The sequence below is a fragment of the Nycticebus coucang genome, chromosome 17, assembly GCF_027406575.1.
Source record: "Nycticebus coucang isolate mNycCou1 chromosome 17, mNycCou1.pri, whole genome shotgun sequence".
NCBI lineage: Eukaryota > Metazoa > Chordata > Mammalia > Primates > Lorisidae > Nycticebus > Nycticebus coucang.
In genome coordinates, this window is record NC_069796.1 from 77827144 (window position 1) to 77853338 (window position 26195).

Genomic DNA, 26195 nt, shown 5'->3' on the forward strand with positions numbered 1-26195 from the left:
TACCAAAACTCAGCAGTGACATCAAGTCACACATTTAGGAAGCACCATGAAGCCCACGCAGAGTAGATACAAAGAAAGCCACCTAGTGACTTCCTAGTAAAACTGCTGAGAAGCAAAGACAAAAATAAAATCTGAAAAACAGGCAGAGAAAAAAAGATGTGTTACTTTGAAAAGAGTAATAATATGACTAATGGCTGACTTTTCAAAAGAAATACCAGAAGAACAAGACGACAGAGTATTTTTACACTGCTGAAAGAAAACGAAAACAGATGGTAGCCTTGAATCCTTTAAAATAACTAGAAAAATCAGATTAAAACAAAAGAATTGACCATTAGTAGAACCACACTAAAAAAAGTAAAGGTGAGGGCGATGCCTGTGGTTCAACAGAGTAGGGCACTGGCCCAATATGCCGGAGGTAGTGGGTTCAAACCTAGCCCCAGCCAAAAATGGCAAAAAAAAAAAAAAAAAGTAAAGGTGATTCTTCAGGTGATTCTAGAGGGAAAATGAATCCATTTGTCCATTTGAAAGCATTGATATGTAAGAATGAATAAAAATAATGGAAGAGTCAACCCAAATGAATATTAATTGCATAAAATATTAATGTTTCATGGTGCTTAAAATATACTATAGAATGACAAAAAAACCCCAAAACATATATGCTGTTTATAGCAGATACCCTAAAATAAGGATGAAGAAAAGTCTGAGAGAATGATGTTACCAAAATGGCAGAGTAATCTGGTTTCACTCTGTCCCAGAGAAAACAAAAAAAAACAAATATCCAGTGCCAAGATTATTGCAGCAATATTCCAGAACTCAAATCTGGGGCTGAGATGATCCCCAGGACCACAGAGAAGTGAAAACAAACAAACAAACAAACAAACAAAAAACCCCAAACCAAAAACCTCCAACTAGACAGTAAGGGAAACAGACTTCTATATCCACAATGACTCTGCTCCAGGCTGCCAGTTACCAGGCTGTGCAGAAGATTCCCCTTGGAATCTCAGGTTCTACACTGGAAAAAGTGAGATTGTGTCAGCCAGCCAGCTTTCCCACATCTAGGCTTCCTTAACAGAAAACCATTCAAGCCTCAACCCACAGGAAGCACCAGAAGTGCCAAAGGGAGAAAAATCTGTGAGGGCAGCTTGCAACAGAGAGGTGAGGCCAGCACCCTTGTCAGCAAAGTTGTGCTCTTTATTTATCTCAGCCAAAGGAAACAATCAGAATGGCTGCTAGCAGCACCAAATGGCAAAAGGTGTGAGTGCTGGGCCCTGTCTGGGACTCTGCCCCCATCCTGGACAGGCAGCAGCCCAATTCTTGTGAGATCCAAGGCAAAACTGGGCTTAAGGTGCAGCCATCTAGTGCCAAAAAGAGGCAGGGGCCTAGAGTAAAGGGGATTCAACAGGTGAATTGCAAAGAGCCTCTAGAGCAGTGGTTCTCAACCTCCCTAATGTCTCCTAATGTCTCCTGCGACCCTTTAATACAGTTCTTCATGTTGTGGCGACCCTCAACCATAAAATTATTTTCGTTGCTACTTCATAACTGTAATTTTGCTACTGTTATGAACCGTAATGTAAATATCTAATATGCAGGATGTATTTTCATTGTTACAAGGGGGTTGCGACCCACAGGTTGAGAACCACTGCTCTAAAGCAAACATACCTTAAAAAGACTAAAATAAGCCAGACAGCAAGGACTAGAATGTACAACCAGTTCTGTAATGTGCAAACAAACACAAGAAACAACTGCACGCAAGGAAGCAGACAAAGGAGCCAGTTACCAACCCTCACTGAGAGGGGCTCAGTGGCGTACCCAGAGATGAAACCAGAGAATGGAGAGGTTCAGGCCAGGTTTAATGAAAGTGACAGAGATGAATCTGGGCAGAGCCAGAGATGGTGTCTGCACGGAGGCCTCTTTTTATATAGGGCCACAGAGGCTGGATAGACTTCACTGATTGTTGGAGGATTCTGGTGGGCTAGGGTCCTTTACTGTGAACCTTTGGGGTGGGGCTATCTAGGTTCTTTGTGTTTTTTTTCTTTTAGTAGTGGGAGATGGGTACGTGTGGGGCCACTTTAGCCTCTTCACATCAGGGAGATGAGGATGTGTGTTTTCATGAAGGTATTTTTTAGATGAGATTAATATTTAAGCCAGTAGACTTTGAGTAAAGCAGTTTACCCTCCATAGTTTGTGTGGCCCTCATTCAGTCAAAGGCCTGAAAGTAAAAGACTAACCTCACTCAAAGAAGGGGGAATTGTGCCAGCAGATGGCCTTCAGACTAGCCATGCAGCCATGGACTCTTCCCTAGATCGCTAGCTTGCTGGTATCCCTGGCACCCTTTTTCTCTCTCAGCTCCCACCTCTGGTTCTATTTCTTTGGAAAACCCTAATACGGATATCCATGAGATGGGCTAAAATGAAGACTGACAATGCCAAGTGGTGTTGAACAGTGGAGCAACTGAAATCCTCATACCTTGCTGGTGGAAGTGTAAATTGGTACAATCACTTTGGAGACTTGTTTGTCAGCAGCAACTGAAGCTGAACCCTAATCAATTCCGCACTAAGGTATAAAGCTCGTAACATATGTACCACAAAGGATTGTGTAAGAATGTTCCTAGCAACACTGTTAATGGCTCCAAACTGGAAGCAACTGAATGTCCACCAATAGTAGAATGGACAAATAAATGTTGACATATTTATGTGCAAATATGTCAAATGATGTGCAAACTCACACAATTACACGTATCTGTTTGATACCAGAGAAAAACCTCTAACAATGATGTTTGGTGATGTTTAAAATCAGGAAAGGGGAAAGGCACGCTATCGGGTGAGGACACGAGTGTTTCTGTAGTGCACCATCTCTGAACTGTGTGGATATTATGTGAGTATATTCACTGTGTGCACTTTTCTGCATGTATTTATAGTTCAATCATTAAGGATTATTTTAAGAAAGTACACGCCTGTCATTTGCTTATTACTTTGGTTAAGTCATTCCATATTTTGGGACTCCAGTTCCTCTGACATAAAATGTGACATGAATTTTAAAAAAAGGTCAATGGGAAACTTATATAAGTTTAAAAGTGAAGAAATTGCAACGTGTGCCCCATAGAGTATGCACTGAATAAACATTAAATGAAAATTAAGTCTAAGAAAATTACCTCTTGCTATGCACCAGATGCTTAATATGCCTCATTTTGATTTATCTTCTCAAGTGTCTTGAGTTTACATTTGAGGAAACTGGAGGCTCAGAGAGGGAAACTGGCTTGCGGAAAGCAGGCAGCTGGCCATCCAGGTCTCCCTGAGGAACTCGCTGGCTTCAGACGCACCTTCCCTCTGTCTGCACGATGTTTCTTGGGGGCTGTGGCTCCACCAGCCACACCTGCCTGGCCAAGTTGCTGCACGAACTCTCTGGCAGCTAGGATTCTGTCTTCTGTCTCCAGGCTCGCTCCCAATCTCATCAGGCTGACGTTCCAGCTGGGTCAGGTCCACAGTAGGCTCTTCACTGGAAAATCCTCCCACACCCAACCGGAGCGTCCCCCAGTGACTGGTCCTTTCCCCTGACCCTCTTCTTGGTTTAGCTCACACCCTCAGAGGGTGCCCCTCATGGTCGGCTACACACTCCCCTAGTGACGTGGTCACCAAACTCGCGCACAACTGTCTGGATGGGTGGTCTGCCCCCCGCCCCACCTTCTGCTTCCCCTGCTGCCCTCTCCTCCCCTCAGCCAGTCCCTCTACCCCAGCCCCGAATGACCACTCCCTGGCCTCGCTCACGCCCCTACTTCCTTCCTCCCAACCTGCACTCCCCTCCCCACCCCACAGTGGTCTCGCCCCCAGCACCTTCCCCCCTGCCACGGCCCCACTCCCCCCGGTCCACGGAGGGTAGTACTCCCCTCCCGACCCCATAGTGGTCTCGCCCCCAGCACCTTCCCCCCTGCCACGGCCCCACTCCCCCCGGTCCACGGAGGGTAGTACTCCCCTCCCCACCCCACAGTGGTCTCGCCCCCAGCACCTTCCCCCCCATGCCACGGCCCCACTCCCCCCGGTCCACGGAGGGTAGTACTCCCCTCCCGACCCCATAGTGGTCTCGCCCCCAGCACCTTCCCCCCCTGCCACGGCCCCACTCCCCCCGGTCCACGGAGGGTAGTACTCCCCTCCCGACCCCACAGTGGTCTCGCCCCCAGCACCTTCCCCCCCTGCCACGGCCCCACTCCCCCCGGTCCACGGAGGGTAGTACTCCCCTCCCGACCCCATAGTGGTCTCGCCCCCAGCACCCAGCAGAGGGTAGTACTCCCCTCCCCACCCCACAGTGGTCTCGCCCCCAGCACCCAGCAGAGGGTAGTACTCCCCTTCCCACCCCACAGTGGTCTCGCCCCCAGCACCTTCCCCCCCTGCCACGGCCCCACTCCGCCCGTCCACGGAGGGTAATACTCCCCTCGCGACCCCACAGTGGTCCCGCCCCCAGCACCCAGCAGAGGGTAGTACTCCCCTCCCCACCCCACAGTGGTCTCGCCCCCAGCACGCACTCCCGACCCCCGTCGGCACGTGGTTGGCCCGGCGCTCGGGCCGCTTCAGACCGGAGCCGAGGACCCGGGTATCCGGCAGCCCTTGCGTGGCAGGCTGCGATGAGGGCGGCAGGCCCCGAGCAGCGGCAGGATCTGGCGCGCTTTGTCTACGTGACCCGCTTTGGTTCGCACCAGTGTGGCGGCGTTTTGGAGCTGCGCGGCCGCCAGGCTCAGGGCCGTTGGTGTCCGCGGCTCGGGGCCCTGAGCAACCGGGAGGAGGCGCGGGAAGCGGCGGCGCCGGGGGTCCGGGCCGCGGGCGAGCTGACCCCTGGCCCCCGGTCCCCGGTCGCAGCACCTGGCGTCGCGGCCGCGGCTTCCATGGCGTCCGGGCGGCGGGCGTCGAGCGCGCGGAGCTGCCCCCGGCCGCCGGCGGCACGTGCAGGTGCTGTGGGGCTGTGGCGCTGCGGGCGGGCGGGCGGGGGTCTTCGGCGCCCTGCGCGGCCACCTTGCCGGGGTGGCGGGCAGTGGGGACCGCGGCGGCCTGGGTGGGGAAGGAGAAGCGCGTTAATCCGCCCGGGGTTGCTCTGAAGGGACAGAAATGCCGCCAGACACGCGCCAGCGGCTGAGAGGAGCCACCCGGGTCCCCCTGAGGGGGGCTGGGGCCCCTGTTGGGATTATTGGATTTTCGAACTACTTTATGTGGAGCGTTGACGTCGGGACTATGTTGAGTATTCTATCTAAAAAAGCAGGTGTCTGTTTCTGTTTGTTCCTTATCTTTTAGGAATGCCTTAAATTAAAAACTCCACTCCCGGGGGCGGCGCCTGTGGCTCAGTGAGTAGGGCGCCGGCCCCATATGCCGAGGGTGGCGGGTTCAAACCCGGCCCTGGCCAAACTGCAACAAAAAAATAGCCGGGCGTTGTGGCGGGCGCCTGTAGTCCCAGCTGCTCGGGAGGTTGAGACAAGAGAATCACGTAAGCCCAAGAGCTGGAGGTTGCTGTGAGCTGTGTGAGGCCACGGCACTCTACTGAGGGCAGTAAAGTGAGACTCTGTCTCTACCAAAAAAAAAAAAAAACCCTCCACCCCCCCAAAAAAAAGAAAAAAAAAAAAACAACCCAACTGTCCCCTCGAGGCCAGCGGGGGCCTCACCTCGGGGGTTGGAGAGCAGCCTGACAGGAGCCACACCCCTCTGGCTCTTAAATAAATAAAAAAACGGGCGAGGTGGTGGGCGCCTGCGGTCTCAGCTCCCGGGGAGGCCGAGAGTTGGAGGTTGCTGTGAGCTGTGACGCCGCTGCACTTCACTGAGGGTGACAACCTGAGACTCTGCCCCTGCCCAAACAAAAACAGAAAAAACCTTTCCCTTTCATAGGTTTGCATATATTGTGTTAAAATAATTGTCCTTGCTATTGTAAGTGGGGTTTCCTCTTCCTTAGTGCCCTCTAAATGCTTATTTGTGTATAGAAAGCCTATTTATGTTAAAAAAAAATCAGCTTTCGTGAGGATTAATTTACAGACGTTTTGAGGAGGTGTGGTAAGTTTATACACACTAGTAAGTACCACCACAGCCAACATTTCCATCCCCTGTGCTTTTTTAAATAAAGCTTTATTGAATTATAATTCACAGTGCATATAATTCACACATTTTATGTGTGTAAGTCAATAGTTTTTTTTACCTATGCGCAGTTATACAACCATCACCACTATTTTGGAATATCTTTACCCCTAAGAAAAAACGTCCCCCATTAGCATTCAGTCACCATTCCCCCTAACCACCCTCCTTTACACACAACTCCAGCCCTAAGCAAGCACTAATCTATTTTATCTTTCTAAGAATTTGCTCATTTTTTTGACACTTCATATAAATACAGTCATAGAATATGTTGGCCTTTGTGGTTGGGTTGTTTCACTTAGCCTATTGGTTTTGCATGTTAATTTTAGATATCAGTAAATCACCATTTCTTCTATTGATTCTCATTTTCCTGTATGTGTTATAAAATAGAGATAATTTTATTCCTTTTTTATCCATTTCTGTGCCTGTAGAAGATTTATTTTGTCTAATTGAATTTGCTGATACCTCAAGTACAATGTTGAATAGTAGTGGAGATAGTGGTCATCTTTGAGATAGTGGGCCTTGTTTCTGACCTTAAGGGAAATAGCTGTGGGATTTCCCTTCCTTTTTTATGCTCTAGAATAATTTATAGAACATTCATTAAATGCTTGGCCCTCTATGGGAAGCAAAGCTGAATTATCCAAACATTTATTTAACTTCTATGATATTGTGGACACTAGGTCAGGTACTAGTGACCCAGATGGATCAGATAAACATTCTGCTTTCAAGGGACTTGTACATGAATAATGAGGATATAAACCAGTAGGTGTATATCTATAAGAGAACTGAGAAGGGCTTTAATAATCAAGTTCAGCAGGAGAAGAGGCACAGAGGCAGGAAATTAAGGAACACAAAGAGAAAATTGCTAGTGGGACAGTACAGATTATCAGGAGCATAGGCTTTGAAGTAAGAAAAATAAAATCTTGGCTCCATCATTTATGAGCAGTTAGTTGACCACTCTGATTCTCAGTGTTCTTTTCTGTGGTTCCTGCGAAGATTGAATGAAGTAATACATGCAGAGTACCTAGCACAGTATTTGGGACAGAGTAAGTGCCCAGTAAAGGTTGGTGCATTAGATAGAAATGGCTTAAAGGGAAGAGAGTGATTAGCCTAGTGTCTAGTATGGAGAGGGCATGTGCTAAATATTATTGAATGAATGAAAAACAAATTTTGCGGCAGCGCCTGTGGCTCAGTGAGTAGGGTGCCGGCCCCATATACCGAGGGTGGTGGGTTCAAACCCAGCCCTGGCCAAACTGCAACAAAAAAATAGCCGGGCGTTGTGGTGGGCGCCTGTAGTCCCAGCTGCTTGGGAGGCTGAGGCAAGAGAATCGCGTAAGCCCAAGAGTTAGAGGTTGTTGTGAGCCGTGTGACGCCACGGCACTCTACCAAGGGCAGTAAAGTGAGACTCTGTCTCTACAAAAAAAAAAAAAGAAAAACAAATTTTGGACCAGATTGTGGATGCCTTGAAGAATGTTATTTGTGTAGTCACTGAAGATTTTTGAATGGTGGAGTAAAGTTACAGAGACAAGGACATTTCTGGAAGATGAACTTGTAAGCTTTTAGAGTTCAGAAATACAGGGGCAGGAAAAATCAAGCAACTCTTCTAACAAGACTAAGAAATCAGGCATCTCCCTGTCCACCCAGAACTTGGGAGATATTTTATTAATTTATTTATTTCTAAAAACATATTTATTAAAAGACAACTGCAAATATATCCATCCTCTAGACAGTTTATAACTATCTAAAATTAAAATTCATAACATTTAAATTTTCTCAAAATTTGTCCTTAGACAAGTAATGTCCCTGTATTTGCAACTTTTCTATTTACTGGCTTAGGAATTAGCTTTCTTAAAGGCCTCCTGCTGGCAGCTGAAGCAGTACCTTCCTTGGCTGGTCGTTCATCTTGTTGAAGTTCATTTTCATTTAATCTTTTTCTTTCTGAATAGGTTTTAGTTTTGGTGACCATAGACACGTCAATTGTGTCACTACAGGTCCATTTATTGTTTATTGTTGAAGATGTACCAGCCTTAATAGAGGATGATTAATGTGATCGTGGAGGTACAAATGAATGCTTTGGAAGTGGTGAATAATTTGGGGATAAGGAGATCAGTGAAAGCTTCATGGTGTTCGAAGCTCCATGAGATTTGCACATGGGACTGACATAGGAGGGAATTATAGGTGGGAAGAACTTGAAAGCAAAGCACTGACGATGGATCAGTGATGGGCAGTGATCAGGGAAGAACTGTAAGTACAGTTTTGGGTCAGAGTGTACGGAAAAAGGACTGTAGAAAGTCTTGAACAAATCAGGACAAAATCTATGGTATCTACTGGAAAAAATTTTTTATTTTTTCTTTTTCACATCCATTATACATGATACATTTTAGGTGCTCAGGCACTTACAGATAGACTTCAAGTCTCCTGTGCTTTCCTCAAGGAGTGCAGGTCTAGGTAGGTAAGACTTAAAACCTACCTAGGAAATGTTTGAGAATGATGCAAATAGAGTATTCCAAAGGTTGTAAGCATTTGGTAGGAAGGATAAATATGTGTATATGAAGAGCAGGGTTTCCAGAACTTACTTTCTTGTGCCTTTTGGTATGTCTGTTCTATTATTTATTTATTATTATTTTTTTATTAAATCATAACTTTATACATTGCATTCTATTATTTAATTGATTAATTTATTTAAATATGTAAATTACCCCTCTTAACTACATTTCTTTTTGGAACACTTTAGATCAGTGGTTCTCAACCTTCCTAATGCCACAATGTATTTTCCTTGTTACAAAGGGGTCGCAACTCACAGATTGAGAACCACTGCTTTAGATCATTACTTCAGTGGAAAACCTGTATCATTTTCTATAAATAGAAATTAATTAAAAAATCTAATAAAGGCAACAATATTATTAAATTCTAGCTAAATAGTTTGTTGGTTAAGGATTTTCTGCAATCATAAAGGAAGATTAGCAAATTGTAAGTAAGTCTTTTAATGGCATACTCATATTAAAACACACTTTCTCCTCAGTGTAATCAGAAGATTGGAGAAGAATTGGAATGAGTTTCTCATTATATGAGTTAGTGTTCTGTAGTGCTACATTGGTGCTCCAACCAGAATTGTGGCACGTTTCTCATAAATTGAGAGATGCCATTTTAGAGCATATTCTAGTTTATTCAACAAATGAAATACTTATTGTGTAGCTAATATCTATAGGATTAGATACTAGATCTATCGTGAAGAATAAGGCATACTCTTCAAGTAGATAACGTGATTCCCAAGATAACTGAGCATAAGATGCTTTGTGAGATCAGAGAAGGTCCCCTGGAAAGCTGAGTATTGAATGAGTAGAGGTAGGTGAAGAGCAAGAGTGGTGGTGGGGCCTGAGTGAGGTGGGAAGGGGTTGGGGGATGGGGAGTGTTCTAGACTTCACACAAAAGGAGAGCAGACATAAAAGCTCTCCAGGAGCACATGCTCACTTTTTTATAATTTTTATTTGGGCACATAAGCCCTTAGGTTTTCTTCTAACATTTGGAAAGATAGGATGGTTTAGTGGATGATCAAGAAGCTTACTCTGGAAAACCTTTTTTAGTACTACTATATGTGTGTTAGTGTGGATAGAAAGATGAATAGACTCACACGGCCATTATCCTCCAGGAGTTCAGAGCCTTGTGGAAGAAACACATTAGAAACACGTGATATAAAAGTGAACCGAATGCTATCAGGATAGTGCTCCAGGAGCCATGCTGTGGGTGGAGCTATGTGTGATTGAAGAGAGGCTGTAGAGAAGTGGTGACATGTGAGTGATTTTGAAAAACAGGTCTAAGTTTGCCTGGCAGGTTTGTGTGTTATACATATATGCATGCCAGGCAGATCAGGACGTGCAAAGGCTGAGAGGGGTAAGAGTAAGACACATTTGTGTAGTTGGAAGCATAATGTATTTACAGAGTTGAATTGAGAAGAGTGGAGACTGTTCAGATACACTGAGCAAGGTATAATTTCTGGTATTTTTTTTTTTTTCTATTAGCCTTTTTGGGACTTGCCTTACAAATCAGAAAAGGAAGAAAATTGAACTAGAAGGTTATTTATCTCTAGTTTTCTGGGTTGTTTTTAGCATATTATAGTGATCAGAAATACAAGAAGAAGGGTAAAAATCCCCAGAGAGCTCAAGAGATGTTTATATGGCCTTATTTCTCAGGACAGCCAATCTTTATATGTCTTAACCTTTTTGTTCTCTTCTTAAAAATTAGGTTTAATCCAGAAGAATGGAGCTAAAAGGTTTGATTTTCCCATACCATTGAATGAAACTTCCAAAATAATGAAAAAAAGGAAAAAGGTATATTACTGTAAAAGGGAATGAGTAATATTTGAATTTTAGATCATCTTCTCTAAATACAAATGTGTAAAGATACTCAAGACAGTGAAGGGAAGAACCTGTGGCTTAAAGGGGTAGGGCACCGGCCCCATATGTTGGAGGTGGCAGGTTCAAACTCAGCCCCGGCCAAAAACTGTAAAAAAAAAAGACAGTGAAAATAGTTACATCTTTTGAATAATTTAATTTTCTGAAATGAGAAAATAGAAGTAATTTAACAGAAGTGGAACTGGGTTTGGAAATGTTTATTAACCATAAAGAAGAATTCTTCCAGTGTTTGAAGGACATTTTATTCAAAATGTAACCCAGTGAAAGATTTTTCAAAGCATAATATATGTTTCATAGAATATAATAAATTGTGATAGATAATGTGGTATAAGAAGAAAGTCATAGATTTCATAGAAAGGAATAATGTATTTATATTGGCGTCATATTGTTCTTTTCAAATACGAGGAATGCTTATTAAGTTTCTAGCAGGAAAGCTGACAAGGATGAACCATTACTGCTGAATCATTCATCATTCTCATTGCTGGTTGTTCAAACATCATGGTAACTTGGGTGTTTTCAACATATTCAATATCAGATGCTCTCCTAATCTTTCATTGCTACCATGTATTTTACAAAATTTGAGGAAAATTTTAGTTGATAATGACACATAAAATTGTATTGTTTCTAAGCTTTGAGTTTGATTTTTTTTTTTTTTTTGGCAGTTTGGCCAGGGCTGGGTTTGAACCCACCACCTCTGGTGTATGGGGCCAGCGCCCTACTTCTTTGAGCCACAGGTGACACCCAGCTTTGAGTTTGATTTAAAATCATGCATGATATAAAATAGCATTCAAGGTCACTAACATTGCACCAAGTTTGTTTGGAGTGGGCATCTACTTTCCAGTGTACTAAGAAATATTTCTTCTAAGAACCAGTTCCTTTTTTTTGAGACAGAGCCTTAAGCTGTCTCCCTGAGTAGAGTGCCATGGCGTCACAGCTCATGGCAACCTCCAACTCCTGGGCTTAAACAATTCTCTTGCCTCAGCCTCCCAAGTAACTGGGACTGCAGGTGCCCGCCACAATGCCTGGGTAATTTTTTTTTTTTGGTTGTAGTTATCGTTGTTTGGCAGGCCTAAGCTCGATTCAAACCCTCCAGCCCTGGTGCATGTGGCTGGCACCTTAGCCACTTGAGCTACAGGTGCTGAGCCAGAGCCAGTTCCTTTTTGAGGAGAAAAGACCAATAGCCATTATTTACTTTGAATTACCGTGTGCCAGATACTGAGGTAAGTGCTTTGCATACATATTTTTTCAATAATTCTAATAAAGCATATTTAGTTAAATATGCATATTTAAATAAAGCATATTTAGTTATTCCTAGATGAAATTAAACACTTGTCTTATGTTAAGCAACTGATAAGTGGCAAAGCCAGCATTTGAGCCCTGGTCTATCTGATTCTATAGTCCTCATTCTTTCTGTTCTACTCCATGTATGTTCTCTTTTAACTTTGCTTTGGTACCTCCTAGGGAGAAATATTTAATTCTTAACTGAACTAAAATGCATTAAAAAACCAAATCATTGCCCAATGATTTAGAAATCAGAATAGAAATTCACTGTTTTTCATTTCCTTTAAAAATTTAATGTGTTGGAACCATTTAAGTAAGACTTTACAGATATTGCCTTTAAAAGGAAACTTCATCCAGGACAGTTAGTTTAAATACTACAGAAATTCTAGGAAATTGGAAAAAGAGATCAGAGAAAGCAGTGTAATGGGGAAATAAATACATTTAAGTTTTAGTTCTCTAAGAACTAATATTGCTTTTTAATGATTATATGAATTTCCATATAACACAGTTGTCATTTCCAGTTGCCTGCATCAAAAATGTATTTCTACTTTTATGCTCAGCTTTCCTTAACTGTGCATATCTTTTTAAGTCTTCAGTATGGAATACAGTATACAAAGTCATTTCTAAAATGCTTGAAGAAAATGAAAAATACAGACTCAGGCTGAAATGCCAAAGATTATCTAGTGAAAGTAAGTTAACACAGTTTTTGTTGTATTAAAGAACAGTGGCTCTAAATACCTTAGTTACCCTGGACTCACAAGAGACCAGTAGTTTTTCCTGGTTGTTTCCATTCTCACAGAACTATAGAAATGAGGCTACCATATTATCACTATTCAACATAACTGAAAGCACAGAGTATCTTCAAGTAGTGAGTGTAGAACAGAGCAAAGGTGCAGGCGTGAGTGAATGAGTGAGGAAGGTACTTGTTGCCTGCAATTTACTGAGCACTTGGTCTGTTAAACGTGAATTTTAATGCAAAGTTTTAAACAAAATTGCAAAATTTTAAACAAAATTGTAAAATATGCAAAATTCATCCATATTGATGAAGAAAAACATTTTAACTATTCTATGAAATTATACATTGGGTCATTTCCTTTTCATGGATGCTGCAGTCCAATTTAATGCATTTAACTAAATCTCTTTACTTGAGTTAGTGCCTTGATGTCATTACTTCATTCCTGGAAAACAACTCACAAATTAAACCATGTTCTAAAGCTGCTTCAATATTGAGTTGATATTCTGGAAAGAGCAAATTAGGTATAGTCTAGTGTGTTTATTAAAACAATTGGTATTTCTGGATTCTTAAAAAAATTAAGTTGGATAAAATTTTTATAACTAATAATGCCATATGAATTGATAAATCACAAGTTGTTTTTTGTCTTCACATGCACGTCCTAGTACACATGCTATTATGAATGTTTCTGTGAGTTCTTAGGATAGTCATTTGATGGCAACTTCTATTTGATAGTCAATAAACCTGAAGTATTTAATTTTGTGAAAAATATGTTCACAAAATAATCACTAAAAGAGTACCCTTTTGTCAGCAGTCTTAACAATGGAAGCTTATCATTATTCATATAGCATTACGTTAATAACAGCATGAATTGTTTACAATGATGGCATAAAAACTTATGTTCAGATTAATAATATCCTATTTTACTTTTCTTATCCAATTAAGAAGGAGAATGAAGCAGGAGGGGGGATTAGGAAGAATAAAAGTAGTCAGAGGTTTCTTAAATGAAAAAGATTTTTGAATAGGCAGAGCAGTGTACAAAAAATCCTGTGCATTTTTCTGAGGGCTAATCCAGATCACTGCATAACTTTGAACTTGTTGGGTTCTTTTGTGCCTCAATAAGAGGCTTTTTAGTAAATGTAATCTTGAAAGGATTATTTAACAAAACTCAAAAATAATTTGCTGTGTTTTTCAAAAATAGCCTATTAACAGAAGAGATCCTTTTAGCTCATTATTTTGCCTTATATTAAACTAGGTTATATTAGTAAAACTTCTTAATAAAGTTATTATCATTTTAAAGCATATTGTAACTTTTATTCCTTAATATGTACTTATTAATAGGAAAACCAGTGCTAGAAGTCAATCTGAATTTTCCTTATTTTTTATGTTGTTCCTAGGCTCAAATTATACAAGATGAATCTTCTTATCTTCTGGTAAGAAATAATAATTATACAGTATAGATTTTTTCCTTCTCTTTTATGTCCTACCTTCTCCAACCTTTAGTATATGCTCATTGCTAATTCCAGCCTATTTCCTTCCTTAAATTTGGTGTTTTGGGACATTAAATATTTGTGGATATTGAAGGGACAGAGCATGGTGGTTCACGTCTGTAATCCCAGCACTCTGGGAGGTAGAGGTGAGTGAATTGCTTGAGCTCAGGAGTTTGAGAAAAGCCTGACCAAGAGTGAGACCCATCTTCACTAAAAATAGCAAAACTAGCTAGGCATCATGGCAGGTGTCTGTAGTTCCAGGTACTCAGAAGGCCGAGACAGGAGGATTGCTTATGACCCATAGTTTGAGGTTTCTGTGAGGTACGATGATGCTACAGCATTCTACCCAGGGTGACAGAGTGAGAATCTGTCCCAATAAACAAAAATAAAACAAAAAATTTATTTGGGCCCTGTCTCCATCATACTGTTGAAAGTGCTTTCTCCACAGTTTGTTTTTTTCTTTTTGTTTATATCTTTACTTCTCTTTGTCTTTGAACATGCTATCAAATTTAATATCTTACTACTGGTCCTTCAAAGTTTTTTCTTAGTGTCCTGCAGGCTATGTCATGGCTCTTATCCTGCCTCAATAAGCATTTTCTTATGTATTTTTTTTTTTTTTTTTGCGCTTTTTGGCCAGGGCTGGATTTGAACCCGCCACCTCCAGCACCCTACTCCTTTGAGCCACAGGCACCGCCCTGTATTTTTAATTTGTCCCTTTTGCTATCACCTAAAAATGAATGCTGTCTGAGGAGTAATTGTGGGTCCTATTTTCTCTTTACATGCTCACTCTGAGTTAATGCATAGATTTTGTGGCATCAATTATTCTTCTTGGGTGTATGACCCTTAAATCTCCATTATGCCTCTGACTCATTTTTGTTTTTAATTGTTAAATCATAGCTGTGTACATTAGTGCAATCAAGGGGTACAGTGTGCTGGTTTCATATACAATCTGAAATATTCTCATCAAACTGTTCAACGTAGCCTTCATGGCATTTTCTTAGTTATTGTATGTAGACATTTATATTCTGCATTTAGTAAGTTTCACCTGTACCCATTCTAAGATGCACCGTAGGTATGGCCCCATCCATTACCTCCCTCCACCCTAACCTCCCCACTCCCTTCCCCTTCCTTGGCCCTTTCCCCATACTCTTGTGCTATAGTTGGGTTATAGCTATAAAGTGAAAGCTATAAATTAGGTTCATAGTAGGGCTGAGTACATTGGATACTTTTTCTTCCATTCCTGAGATACTTTGCTAAGAAGAATATGTTCCAGCTCCATCCATGTAAACATGAAAGAGGTGAAGTCTCCATCTTTCTTTAAGGCTGCCTAATATTCCATGGTATACATGTACCACGATTTGCTAGTTGATTCATGGGTCAGTGGGCACTTGGGCTTCTTCCATGACTTAGCAATTATGAATTGGGCTGCAATAAACATTCTGGTACAGATGTCTTTGTTATATTGTGATTTTTGGTCTTCTGGGTACAAACCTAGTAAAGGAATTATAGGATCGAATGGCAGGTCTATTTTTAGGTCTCTAAGTATTCTCCAAACATCCTTCCAGAAGGAACATATTAGTGTGCATTCCCACCAGCAGTGTAGAAGTGTGCCCTTTTCTCCACATCAACGCCAACATCTCTGGTTTTGGGATTTTGTTATGTAGGTTACTCTTACTGGGGTTAGGTGATATCTTAAAGTAGTTTTGATTTGCATTTCTCTGATGATTAAGGATGATGAGCTTTTTTTTATGTTTGTAGATCGTGGGTCTGTCTTCTTTAGAGAAAGTTTCTCTTCAAGTCCCTTGCCCACCCTGCGATGGGATCACTTGTTCTTTTTTTGCTAATACGTTTGAGTTCCCTGTGGATTCTGGTTATTAAACCTTTATCGGAGGTATAACTTGCAAATATTTTCTCCCATTCTGAGGGCTGTCTGCTTGCTTTACTTACTATGTTCTTGGCTGTGCAGAAGCTTTTTGGTTTGATCAGATCCCAGTAATGTATTTTTGATACTGCTTCAATTGCCTGGGGAGTCCTCCTCATAAAATATTCACCCAGGCCGATTCCTTCAAGAGTTTTCCCTGAACTTTCTTCAAGTATTTTTATAGTTTCATATCCCTAAGTTTAAATCTTTTATCCAGTGAGAGTCTATCTTAGTTAATGGTGAAAGGTGTGGGTCCAGTTTCAGTCTTTTACAGGTTGCCAGCCAGTTTACCCAGCACCATTTGTTAAATAGGGGATTTTTTCCCCACTGAATGTTTTTAATTGGCTTGTCAAAGATCAAATAACAGTAAGTAGCTGGATTCATCTCCTGGTTTTCTATTCTGTTCCAGACATCTAATTCTCTGTTTTTGTGCCAGTACCATGCTGTTTTGCTCACTATCGATTTATAGTACAGTCTCAGGTCTGGTAGCGTGATTCCTCCTGCTTTGTTTTTATTTCTGAGTAATGTTTTAGCTATTTGAGTTTTTTTTCTGATTTCATATGTAATGAAGTATTATTTTTTCAAGATCTTTAAAATATGACAATGGAGCTTTGCATTAAATGGACAATGGAGGAATTGCATTATAATTATATATTGCTTTGGGTAGTATGGACATTTTAACAATGTTGATTCTTCCCAGCCATGAGCATGGTATGTTTTTCCATTTGTTAACATCTTCAGCTATTTCTTTTCTTAAAGTTTCATAGTCCTCTTTGTAGAGATCTTTCACGTCCTTTGTTAGGTATGCTCCCAAATATTTCATCTTCTTTGGCACTACAGTGAAAGGAATGAGTCCTTGACTGTTTTTTTGGCTTGGTTATTGTTGGTATATATAAAGGCTACAGATTTATGGGTGTTGATTTTGTAGTCTGAGACATTGCTATGTTCCTTGATCACTTCTAAAAGTTTTGTAGTAGAATCCCTAGTGTTTTCCAGATATATGATTATATCATCTGCAAAGAGTGAAAGTTTGATCCCTTCTGACCCTATGTGGATATTCTTGATTGCCTTTTCTTCCCTAATTGCAATGGCTAAAACTTCCATTACAATGTTAAAGAGCAATGGAGACAATGGGCAACCTTGCCTGGTTCCTGATCTAAGTGGAAATGATTTCAATTTAACTCCATCAATATGCTATTGGCTGTGGGTTTGCTGTAGATAGCCTCTATTAGTTTAAGAAATGTCCCTTCTATACCAATTTTCTTAAGTGTTCTGATCATGAAGGTATGCTGGATATTATCAAAAGCTTTGTCTGCATCACTTGGGAGAATAGTATGGTCTTTATTTTTTAGTTTGTTTATGTGCTGAATTACATTTATAGATTTATGTATATTGAAGCAGCCTTGAGACCCTGGGATAAATCCCACTGGGTCGTGGTGTATAATTTTTTTGATGTGTTATTGGATTCTGTTCATTAGGATCTTATTGAGTATTTTTGCATCATTATTCATTAGTGGTATTGGTCTATAATTTTCTTTTCTTGTTGGGTCTTTCCCTGATTTGGGGATCAAGGTAATGTTTGCTTCGTAGAATGTGTTGGGTAATATTCTTTCTTTTTCTATATTTTGGAAGAGGTTTAGTAATTTAGGTACTAGTTCTTCTTTAAAGGTTTGGTAGAATTCTGATGTAAAGCCATCTTCTCCTGGGCTTTTCTTTTTAGGGAGATTTTGTATAGTTGATGCTATTTCAGAACTTGATATTGGCCTGTTCAACATTTTTACTTCGTTCTGGCTATGTCTTGGTAGGTGGCGTACTTCCAGGTATTGGTCGATTTCTTTCAGATTTTCATAGTTCTGAGAGTAGAGTTTCTTGTAGTATTTGTTAAGGATTTTTCGAATTTCTGAGGGATCTGTTGTTATTTCATCATTACCATTTCTGATTGATGAAATTAGGGATTTTACTCTTTTTTTCCTTGGTTAGGTTGGCCAAAGGTTTATCTATTTTATTGATCTGTTGTATAATTCTTTCGTTTTCAATTTCATTTAATTCTGCTCTGATTTTGGTTATTTCTTTTCTTCTGCTGGGTTTGGGGTTGGAATGTTCTTCTTTCTCCAGTTGCTTGAGATGTCCCATTAAGTTATTAACTTCCTCTCTTTCCCTTTTCTTGAGGAAGGCTTGTAGTGCTATAAATTTCCCTCCTTAGGACTGCCTTTGCAGTATCCCAGAGGTTCTGAGAATTCGTGTCTTGATTGTTGTTTTGTTCCAAAAATTTGGTGATTTCCTTCTTAATCTCATCTATAACCCATCTATCCTTCAGCATAAGGTTGTTTATCTTCCATGTTTTTGTATGGGTATGCAGATTCCTGTTATTGAGTTCAACTTTTATTCCATTATGGTCTGAGAAGATGCAAGGAATAATTTCTATTTTTTGAAATTTGCTGAGGTTAGATTTGTGGACTAGGATGTGGTCATTTTTGGAGTATGTTCCATGAGCTGATGAGAAGAATGTGTATTCAGTTTTGTTGGGATGAAATGTTCTGTAGATGTCTGTTAAGTCCATATGTTGAATGATTAAGTTTAAATATAAAAATTCTTTGCTTAGCTTCTTTTTGGAGGATCTATCCAGCACTGCTAAAGGGGAGTTAAAATCTCCAACTATTATGGAAGTGGAGGAAATCAAGTTGCTCATGTCTGTTAGAGTTTCTCTTATAAATTGAGGTGCATTCTGGTTGGATGCATAAATATTAATAATTGAGATCTCATCATATTGAGTATTACCTTTAACAAATATGAAGTATCCATCCTTATCCTTCCCTATTTTGGTTGGTTTAAAGCCCATTGCATCTGCAAATAGGATTGCAATGCCTGCTTTTTTCTGCTTTCCATTTGCCTGGAGTATAGATGACCATCCCTTCACCTTGAGTCTATATTTGTTTTTTAATGTAAGATGAGATTCTTGTATGCAGAAGATATCTGGCTTGAGTTTTTGTATCCAGTCAGCCAACCTGTGCCTCTTTAGAGGACAGTTTAAACCATTCACATTAATTGAGAATATTGATAAGCCTTTCGAGAGTCTGGTGGACATTTTTAATTCTTTTGCAACTGTGGAAGTTGGAATTTGATTAAAAGTTTCTGGGTGGGTTTACTTTTGTGGGTGGAGGGTTACACTGGTCTTATGAAGGATAGGTCTGAGAATATCCTGGAGAGCTGGTTTAGTTATGGCAAATTTCTTCAACATGTGAATGTCATTAAAGTATTTAATTTCTCCGTCATAAATGAAACTCAGTTTAGCTGGGTACAGGATCCTGGGTTGAAAGTTGTTTTGTTTTAGGAGATTAAAAGTCGATGACCATCTTCTTCTAGCTTGAAGATTTTCAGCAGAGAGATCTGCAGTTATTCTAATATTCTTCCCCTTGTAGGTGATGGTTTTCTTTCGTCTGGCTGCTTTCAGAATTTTCTCCATATTAACCTCAGTGAAATTGATTATGATGTGTCTTGGGGGGGTGTCTTATTTGGGTTGAGTCATGCTGGAGTTCTGAAACTGTCTGCTATCTGAATTTCAGAATCTCTTGGCATGTCTGGAAAGTTCTCCTTCATAATCTCATGTAGAAGAGACTCTGTGCCTTGTGAAGCCACTTCATCGCTTTCGGGATCCCTATAAGACGAATATTGGTTTTCTTCGAATTATCCCAGAGCTCTCTGAGAGAGTGATCTGTTTTTGCCCTCCATTTCTCTTCCTCTTTGAGAGTTTTGGAGCATTCGAAAGCTTTGTCTTCAATGTCAGAAATCCTTTCTTCTGCTTGCTCCATTCTGTTACTGAGGGATTCTACTGTGTTTCTCAGATCTTTGAGGGCTGCAACTTCTTGTTTCAATGTGTCAAAATCTTTGGTTATTTGGTCTTTGAATTCGTTGAATTCTTGAGATACCTTTTGGGTTACTGCTTGGAATTCTAATTCGATCTTACTTGCTATGCAGATTCTGAATTTGATTTCTGACATCTCAGCTATTTGTTTGTGCTTGGGTTTTTGTGCTGTGTCTGCCCCATTGATCCTTGGGGGAGTTGATCTAATCTGATCATTCATATTGCCAGAGTTTTTCTGTTGATTTCACCTCATGATTATTTTTCACTGTTGCCTCTGGCCGTCCTCAGAATTGGGGAGGTGTCCCTCCAAGATTAGACCCCAGTGGGATCACTCTATTATTGCTGGATCTTTGTAGGGAGTGATTTTGTGTAGTCCCTCTGGGGCTGCCCCAGCCAGGGAGTTCTGGTTGTGGAAACAGCTGTGGAGTGTGACACACCTGGATCCAGCAACAGGGTGGGAGGTGGCACACATGGTTCTAGGAGTGCCTGGTGCCCAGGGACTTTGGCACAGAGAGCCCAAGTCTCCAGCAGTCTCTGGCCAGGAGAAGGGCTCTGTGCAGAGGCAGGGAGGGCTCCAGAGGACATGTGGCTACCAGAGTCCCTGGCCAGATGAGCGGGCCAGTGTGGACGCAGGGAGGGTACAGGAGGGAGGACATGGGGTTGCATGGCTCCTGTAGCTCCTGGTTAGGGTGTGCGGAGGCCCAGTGGGCGTGGGTTGTAGGTTGGGGGTCCTGGCACAGCTCTTACTGAGGTCTGGGTGGGCGCCGATCGCCGTCGCGGTGCAGCTTTTGTGGAGGTCCGGGCAGGCGCCCTCTAGTCCTGTTCATGAGATTTTAACTTCTCTTTTATAAGATCAGCATTTCTTTTTAGTTGTTCATTGTCATATTTCAAATTGTGTTGATAGTCAGTGGTCTGTTGTGGTCCTTTTACCATACTATGAAGAGTAGCACATTCTGTAGTTACTCCCGCTTTTCCAGTCTCCCTCACAGCTGCCGCCCCCCCCCCTTTTTTTTTGAGACAGAGTCTCAAGTTGTCACCCTGGGTAGAGTGCCATTGCATGAGAGCTCATAGAAACCTCTATCTCTTGGGCTCAAGCGATCTTCTTGCCTCAGTTTTTCTATTTTTTTAGTAGAGACAGGGTCTTGCTTTTGCTCAGCCTGGTCTTGAACCCCTGAGCTCAAGCAGTCCACCTGCCTCAGCCTCCCAGAGTGCTAGGATTACAGGTGTGAACCACTGTGCCTGTCTATGTCTCTGACTCTTAAGCAGGTAACTCATTTTCTTTAGGCTGTTTCACAGTTTTTTGTGAGACAGTCTCAGTCACCCTGGGGTTGAATGCTGTGGCATCATAGCTCATAGCAACCTCAAACTCTTGGGTTCAAGGGATCCTTTTGCCTCAACATCTTGAGTAGCTGGGACTATAGGTGCCCACCACCATATCTGCCTATTTTTTTTATGGACGGTGTCTTGTTCTTGCTCAGGCTGGTCTCGAACTCCTGAACTTAGGCAATCCACCCACCATGGCCTCCCAGAGTGCTAGGATTACAGGTCACAAGTTTTAAACTGAGCATGTCATCTTTTCTCCTTTGTTTTCACTGGTGCCACTGGTTTACTAGTCACTTAGGCTCATTCGGTTGTTAGGGCGAAATCACATTCTCTTGGGTGGGATTTGAAAAGTTGTTGAAATGGTATGTAAGATAGACTGTGTAAAAGAGGAAGATTTTTGCAAGTGAGAGTGTGAGGAGGAGTGTATATGTTAGTCATGAACATGAGCAAATTCACAGAGTCCAAAAATGTTTTGGGAATGTACAGTTTAATTAGAGATTGTTTAAGGTAATTATTTAAGAAAGATAAAAAAGTCTACTGAGACTGTGTTTCAAAGTCTCACTTGAATGTTGACCTGAGGATTTGTTTTGGGTTCAGTAAGGAATAAAGAAACATGAAACATTTTCTTAACCATTTATACTAAATGATTTCAAATGCACAGAAAAGTTACTCCATAATTTATTACCAAGATTCACTAATTTTTAACATCCTGCCACATTTGCTTTTTTATTCTCATTTTCTCTGTGTGCATATAAAGTATCACCCTTTAATGTCTATATCCTAAAAAGAAGAGTATCTTTTATCTAACCACACTGCAGTTATCAAATCCAGGAAGTTTAACATCAATATAAAACTTTATACAATTTATAGTCTATATTTCAGTTTTTCCCATTGTCCCGATAATGTCATTAGTAAGGTTTTTATGGGTACTGGGTCCAGGTCAGGATCATGTATTGCATTTAATTGTCATGTTTCTTCGGTTTTCTTTAGTCTGTAACACTTCTTCTGCCTTTCTTTGTCTTTGGTGATAATGACATTTTTGAAAATAACAGGCCATTTTTCAGTTTATTCTTCCATACTTGCTGATACCTTCTCATGATTTGATTCATGTTATGCATTTTTGGCTACAATGTCACATAATTAATGTTTTTTATTTCCCAGAGTATCACATCGTGAGTCATGATACTTACTGAAGACATTAATTTTGATCATTTGGATGTTATCCTTTTATAGTTACTATTTTTTTTTGTAATAAGTATTTCATGGGAAGATAATGAGAGGCTATGCAAATATCTTGCTCTTCCTGAATACAGTAAAGGACTTTTTTTTTTTTTTTTTGAGACAGAGTCTTACTATGTTGCCCTTGGTAGAACGCCATGGTGTCTTAGCTCATAGCAACTTCAAACCCTTGGGCTCAAGCGATTCTCTTGCTTCAGCCTCCCAAGTAGCTGGGACTACAGGCGCCTGCCACAGCACTCTGCTATTTTTAGAGATGGGGTCTTGCTCTTGCTCAAGCTGGTCTCAAACTTGTGAGCTCAGGCAATCCACCCACCTTGGCCTCCCAAGTGCTGGGATTACAGGCATGAGCCTCTGTGCCCGACCCAGTAAAAGACATTTTAAAGCAGTGGAACTATCACATCTGTATTTTAGAAAGAATCTGGTATCATTTGTGGAAAGTTTTGGAATGGGGGTGAAACAACTGAAAAAGAATGTCGGGATTGTAATAGCAGGCCAAGTAAAAGTGAAATCCACTTAAATGAGGGAGGTAGAGGGGGTGGAGAGGAGGCAAATAATTAGATGTAGTGGATGGGAAAGGTGATACTGAGTTTTGAGAATAGATAAGTATAAGGAAGTTGGGAGAAAGAACTTGGCTTGTGGAAGTACAAGCTTTATTTTTGGCATGTCGAATTTTAGGTAATAGTAAGGTGCTCAGGTGAAAATTCCAAGCAAGTAATTGGAAGTGTTGTATTGGAGCTAATATGATATCTATACTGCATAAGGGTCATATTTAGTTCTAACTGATGTAGATGAAGATGGAGAGAACTGAGTACAGAATGTCAGGTAGCGTCGAGGATGAAGAAGAATTTGCAATTTCTGACTCAGCAATTCTAGGTGTTCAATCAGGAATAATGAGAGAGATGATTGTGGGGCTGAGGAGGGAGGCAAATGAAGTTTATAAGAGATCATCAGATTGGCAGTTCAAAGGAGGGCAGAGACCTTGCTTCATGAGAGCAGAGGGCTACAGAAAGTATAAAGGAGTATAGAAACAGGTCAGCGAGGTATCCATGCACTGCCACGGGAGTTAAAGCAGTGAGACAACACTGGTGGTGACTGGGCAGTACAACAGATGCTGCACGTTCATCTTTTCATTTAATTCTCACACATTTGGTATATTCTGTTCTCCCATTTTACAGACGAAGAAATGGGTTAAGTAGTACCTCAAGTTCCATCATGTATGAGTAGCTCTGAACAAGAAGCCTTGTGTGTAACTGTTGGAAAGTCACCTATCTCTTGAGATTTGAGTTGGAGGAAAGACCCTTAGTAGAGCCAGTAAGAATATAAGTTCTTAGTATATTTAATTTCATTGAACCTAGAGAAGGTTTTCAAAATTTGTCACAAAAGGAAGCATCTGTTAGTGTATTAGGTGTTTTTGGCACATGTACCATAATGAGGTGTAAAAAGGGACTTAACATGAAAGTTTTGGAGGTGATAGGGAAAGTTTTCATATGGGAGGAAATGTAACAGTCCAGCAAGATGCATGGAGCCCGTACTGCTGGAATAAGTTCATTCGTATTAACCAATCTGCATGTCTAGCAATTGAGATCTTCACATTAATGTGTACGTCAATTGAAAGTAATTCATTTTCCAGAATCTTTAAATATAGTTAATATTTAAAAAAAGAGTTCTAGCAGTTAGAAGTAAAGCACAATTTCTAAGTGATGACAGTGTCTAAGCAATGGCCTTACTTTTGTATGACTGAAGTTGTCTAGAGATGAAGGCCTATGATATAATGTTTCTGTGACACTTCTTGTGAACGAGGTTGTTGAAGGCCTCAAAGGTATTGGCAAGAGTTGTAGTAGAAAAAGAAAATCTGATAACTCTTATTTTATATGATAACACATTGAGTCCCCCAGAAACTTTTATGGTCTACCAGAGACATTAAAAGACACACCTTCTGGAGGCAGGACATAATTGTAAGAGGGACTTTACCTAACAAATACAATCAGTGTAACCTGGTTCTCTGCACCCTCAATGAATCCCCAACAATAAAAATTTTTTTAAGAAAGTCATTAAAACAATTAAGAACATGAAGTGAATAACTGTTGCTGTATAGTCTTAGAAATGTCAGAAATTTTCAGGGACTGCTGAGTATGATACATTAACAAGGTTCAATTTTGTCATCTTTTATTTAGGATTAATCTATCTTTGGATCTGTTTCCTAGAGAAGATTATGAAGAATTTAAAGAGGAAATATTAAATTGAATCATAATTATTTATTTGTTGTGCTTTGTTGGAATCGGGATTGTAATAGTTGAATGGAAAAATTATGTTCTTTATAAATTAATATGTTTTTTCAACTTAATAAGAACTTTAGATAAATATTATCATATTTATAATACTATTTTCAGAATTAATATTTTATATACTTTTGAATTTATCTTATACATAAATTTTAAATTAACATATCAATATAATTCCATACATTTATAATTGCCAACGTTTTCCATTTATTATCAAGTCTACAATCACTGCTTTAGTCATCCCTTTTACATGTCACTATTTTGAATTAAACTCAGATTCATCTAATTATTTTTGGCTTCTTTACTTTTTCTAAAGTTTTCAGTTATTTTATGGAAAAGCCCTGAAATTTACAAAAAAACCCCATTGTATGAAGAAAATTATTTTATGGAAAAAAACTTATAATTTGCAAAGCAACCATAATAGGGTCAGGTGCATTGGCTTATGCCTGTAATCCTAACACTTTGGAAGGTTGAGGTAGGAGGATTGCTTGAGGCCAGGAGTTTGAGGTGAGCCCCAGCAACATACCAAGAGCCCCATCTTTACGAGAATAGAAAAATTAGCTGGTGTGGTAACATGCATCTATAGTGTCTGCTATTCAGAAGGCTGAGGCAGGAGAATTGCTTGAGCCTAGGAGTTTGAGGTTGTAGTTAGCTATGATGATGCTACTGTACTCTAGCCTGGGTAATGGAATGAGACCTGGGGTTAATAAAACAAAACACCCATAAAGTAATGATTATTTAAGCTATCTTTTCATCCTAAGGAAAGTTAATAAAGATATGCATATTGTGCAAAGATCAGAAGAGATGCCCTTTACCTTGCCAGGCCCCTAATTAATATATATGTTATCTTTAAGTCAACGAATGAAAATTTCAGAATTTCAAAAATCATTTAGAAAATTCTTTCATTGAAGTCCCTTTACTTTATACTTAATATTAAGTAGTAATCAACTCTTACTACAGCAGTTTTTCTGCTTTTTGCTGGTACAATCTCTACCTAAATTGAATCAAAGGACTATAAAATAATTCATAGTTTTGTTTCTTCCCCTAGTTATAACTTAATTACTTCATGAGACTACCATAGCCTAGGATTTGTATTAAGGCGTTCTTCTAGGGACAGTTTATCAAATCCACCTGTTTCCAAATAAAGGATATATTGCGTGGTCAAGTGGTCTTGCCTGCTATGTGGGGGTCCAAAGTTCCCCCACACAAAGGCTTGTATAATTTCTTTGGCATATGGTGGGTAATTTTTTAAGCTGATAAATCCTTGGATGAAGCTTCAAATTTTAGCTTGCACAACTTTAATCCATTGCAAAATGAGACATGTTTATACTGTAATTAATGCTGTGTAAAGTTTTATGGTGAATGTGAATGAAGATTTTAGGTTTGCTTCAATGTATGTTTATATTTATGTTACTTACACAACTTGACATGGTAGTCTGTTGAATTAGTTGTGTCAATATTTTGTTAACCAGTTTGATGTAAGCATTCCAAATTGTATATAAAATCAGCACATTGTACCCCATAAATGCATTAATGTACACAGTTATGATT

At 40.3% G+C, this 26195-nt stretch overlaps 1 protein-coding gene across 1 annotated transcript; it reads left to right on the forward strand.

Annotated features, from left to right (window-relative positions):
• Positions 1-4615: 4615 nt before the first annotated feature.
• Positions 4616-24645, forward strand: C17H5orf47 (chromosome 17 C5orf47 homolog). Its single transcript, XM_053567402.1, has 5 exons — positions 4616-4937; positions 10344-10429; positions 12384-12483; positions 13925-13960; positions 24537-24645. Exons 1-4 carry the CDS (start codon positions 4616-4618, stop codon positions 13942-13944), a joined length of 528 nt encoding a protein of 175 aa, XP_053423377.1. The 3' UTR covers positions 13945-13960; positions 24537-24645.
• The last annotated feature ends 1550 nt before the right edge of the window (positions 24646-26195 follow it).

Coding starts and splice junctions, on each gene's coding strand:
- C17H5orf47 (XM_053567402.1), top strand. CDS start 4,616: ATGAGGGCGGCAGGCCCCGAGCAGCGGCAGGATCTGGCGCGCTTTGTC. Junction 10,430..12,383: donor TAATGAAAAAAAGGAAAAAG/GTATATTACTGT, acceptor TATCTTTTTAAG/TCTTCAGTATGGAATACAGT. Junction 12,484..13,924: donor CCAAAGATTATCTAGTGAAA/GTAAGTTAACAC, acceptor TGTTGTTCCTAG/GCTCAAATTATACAAGATGA.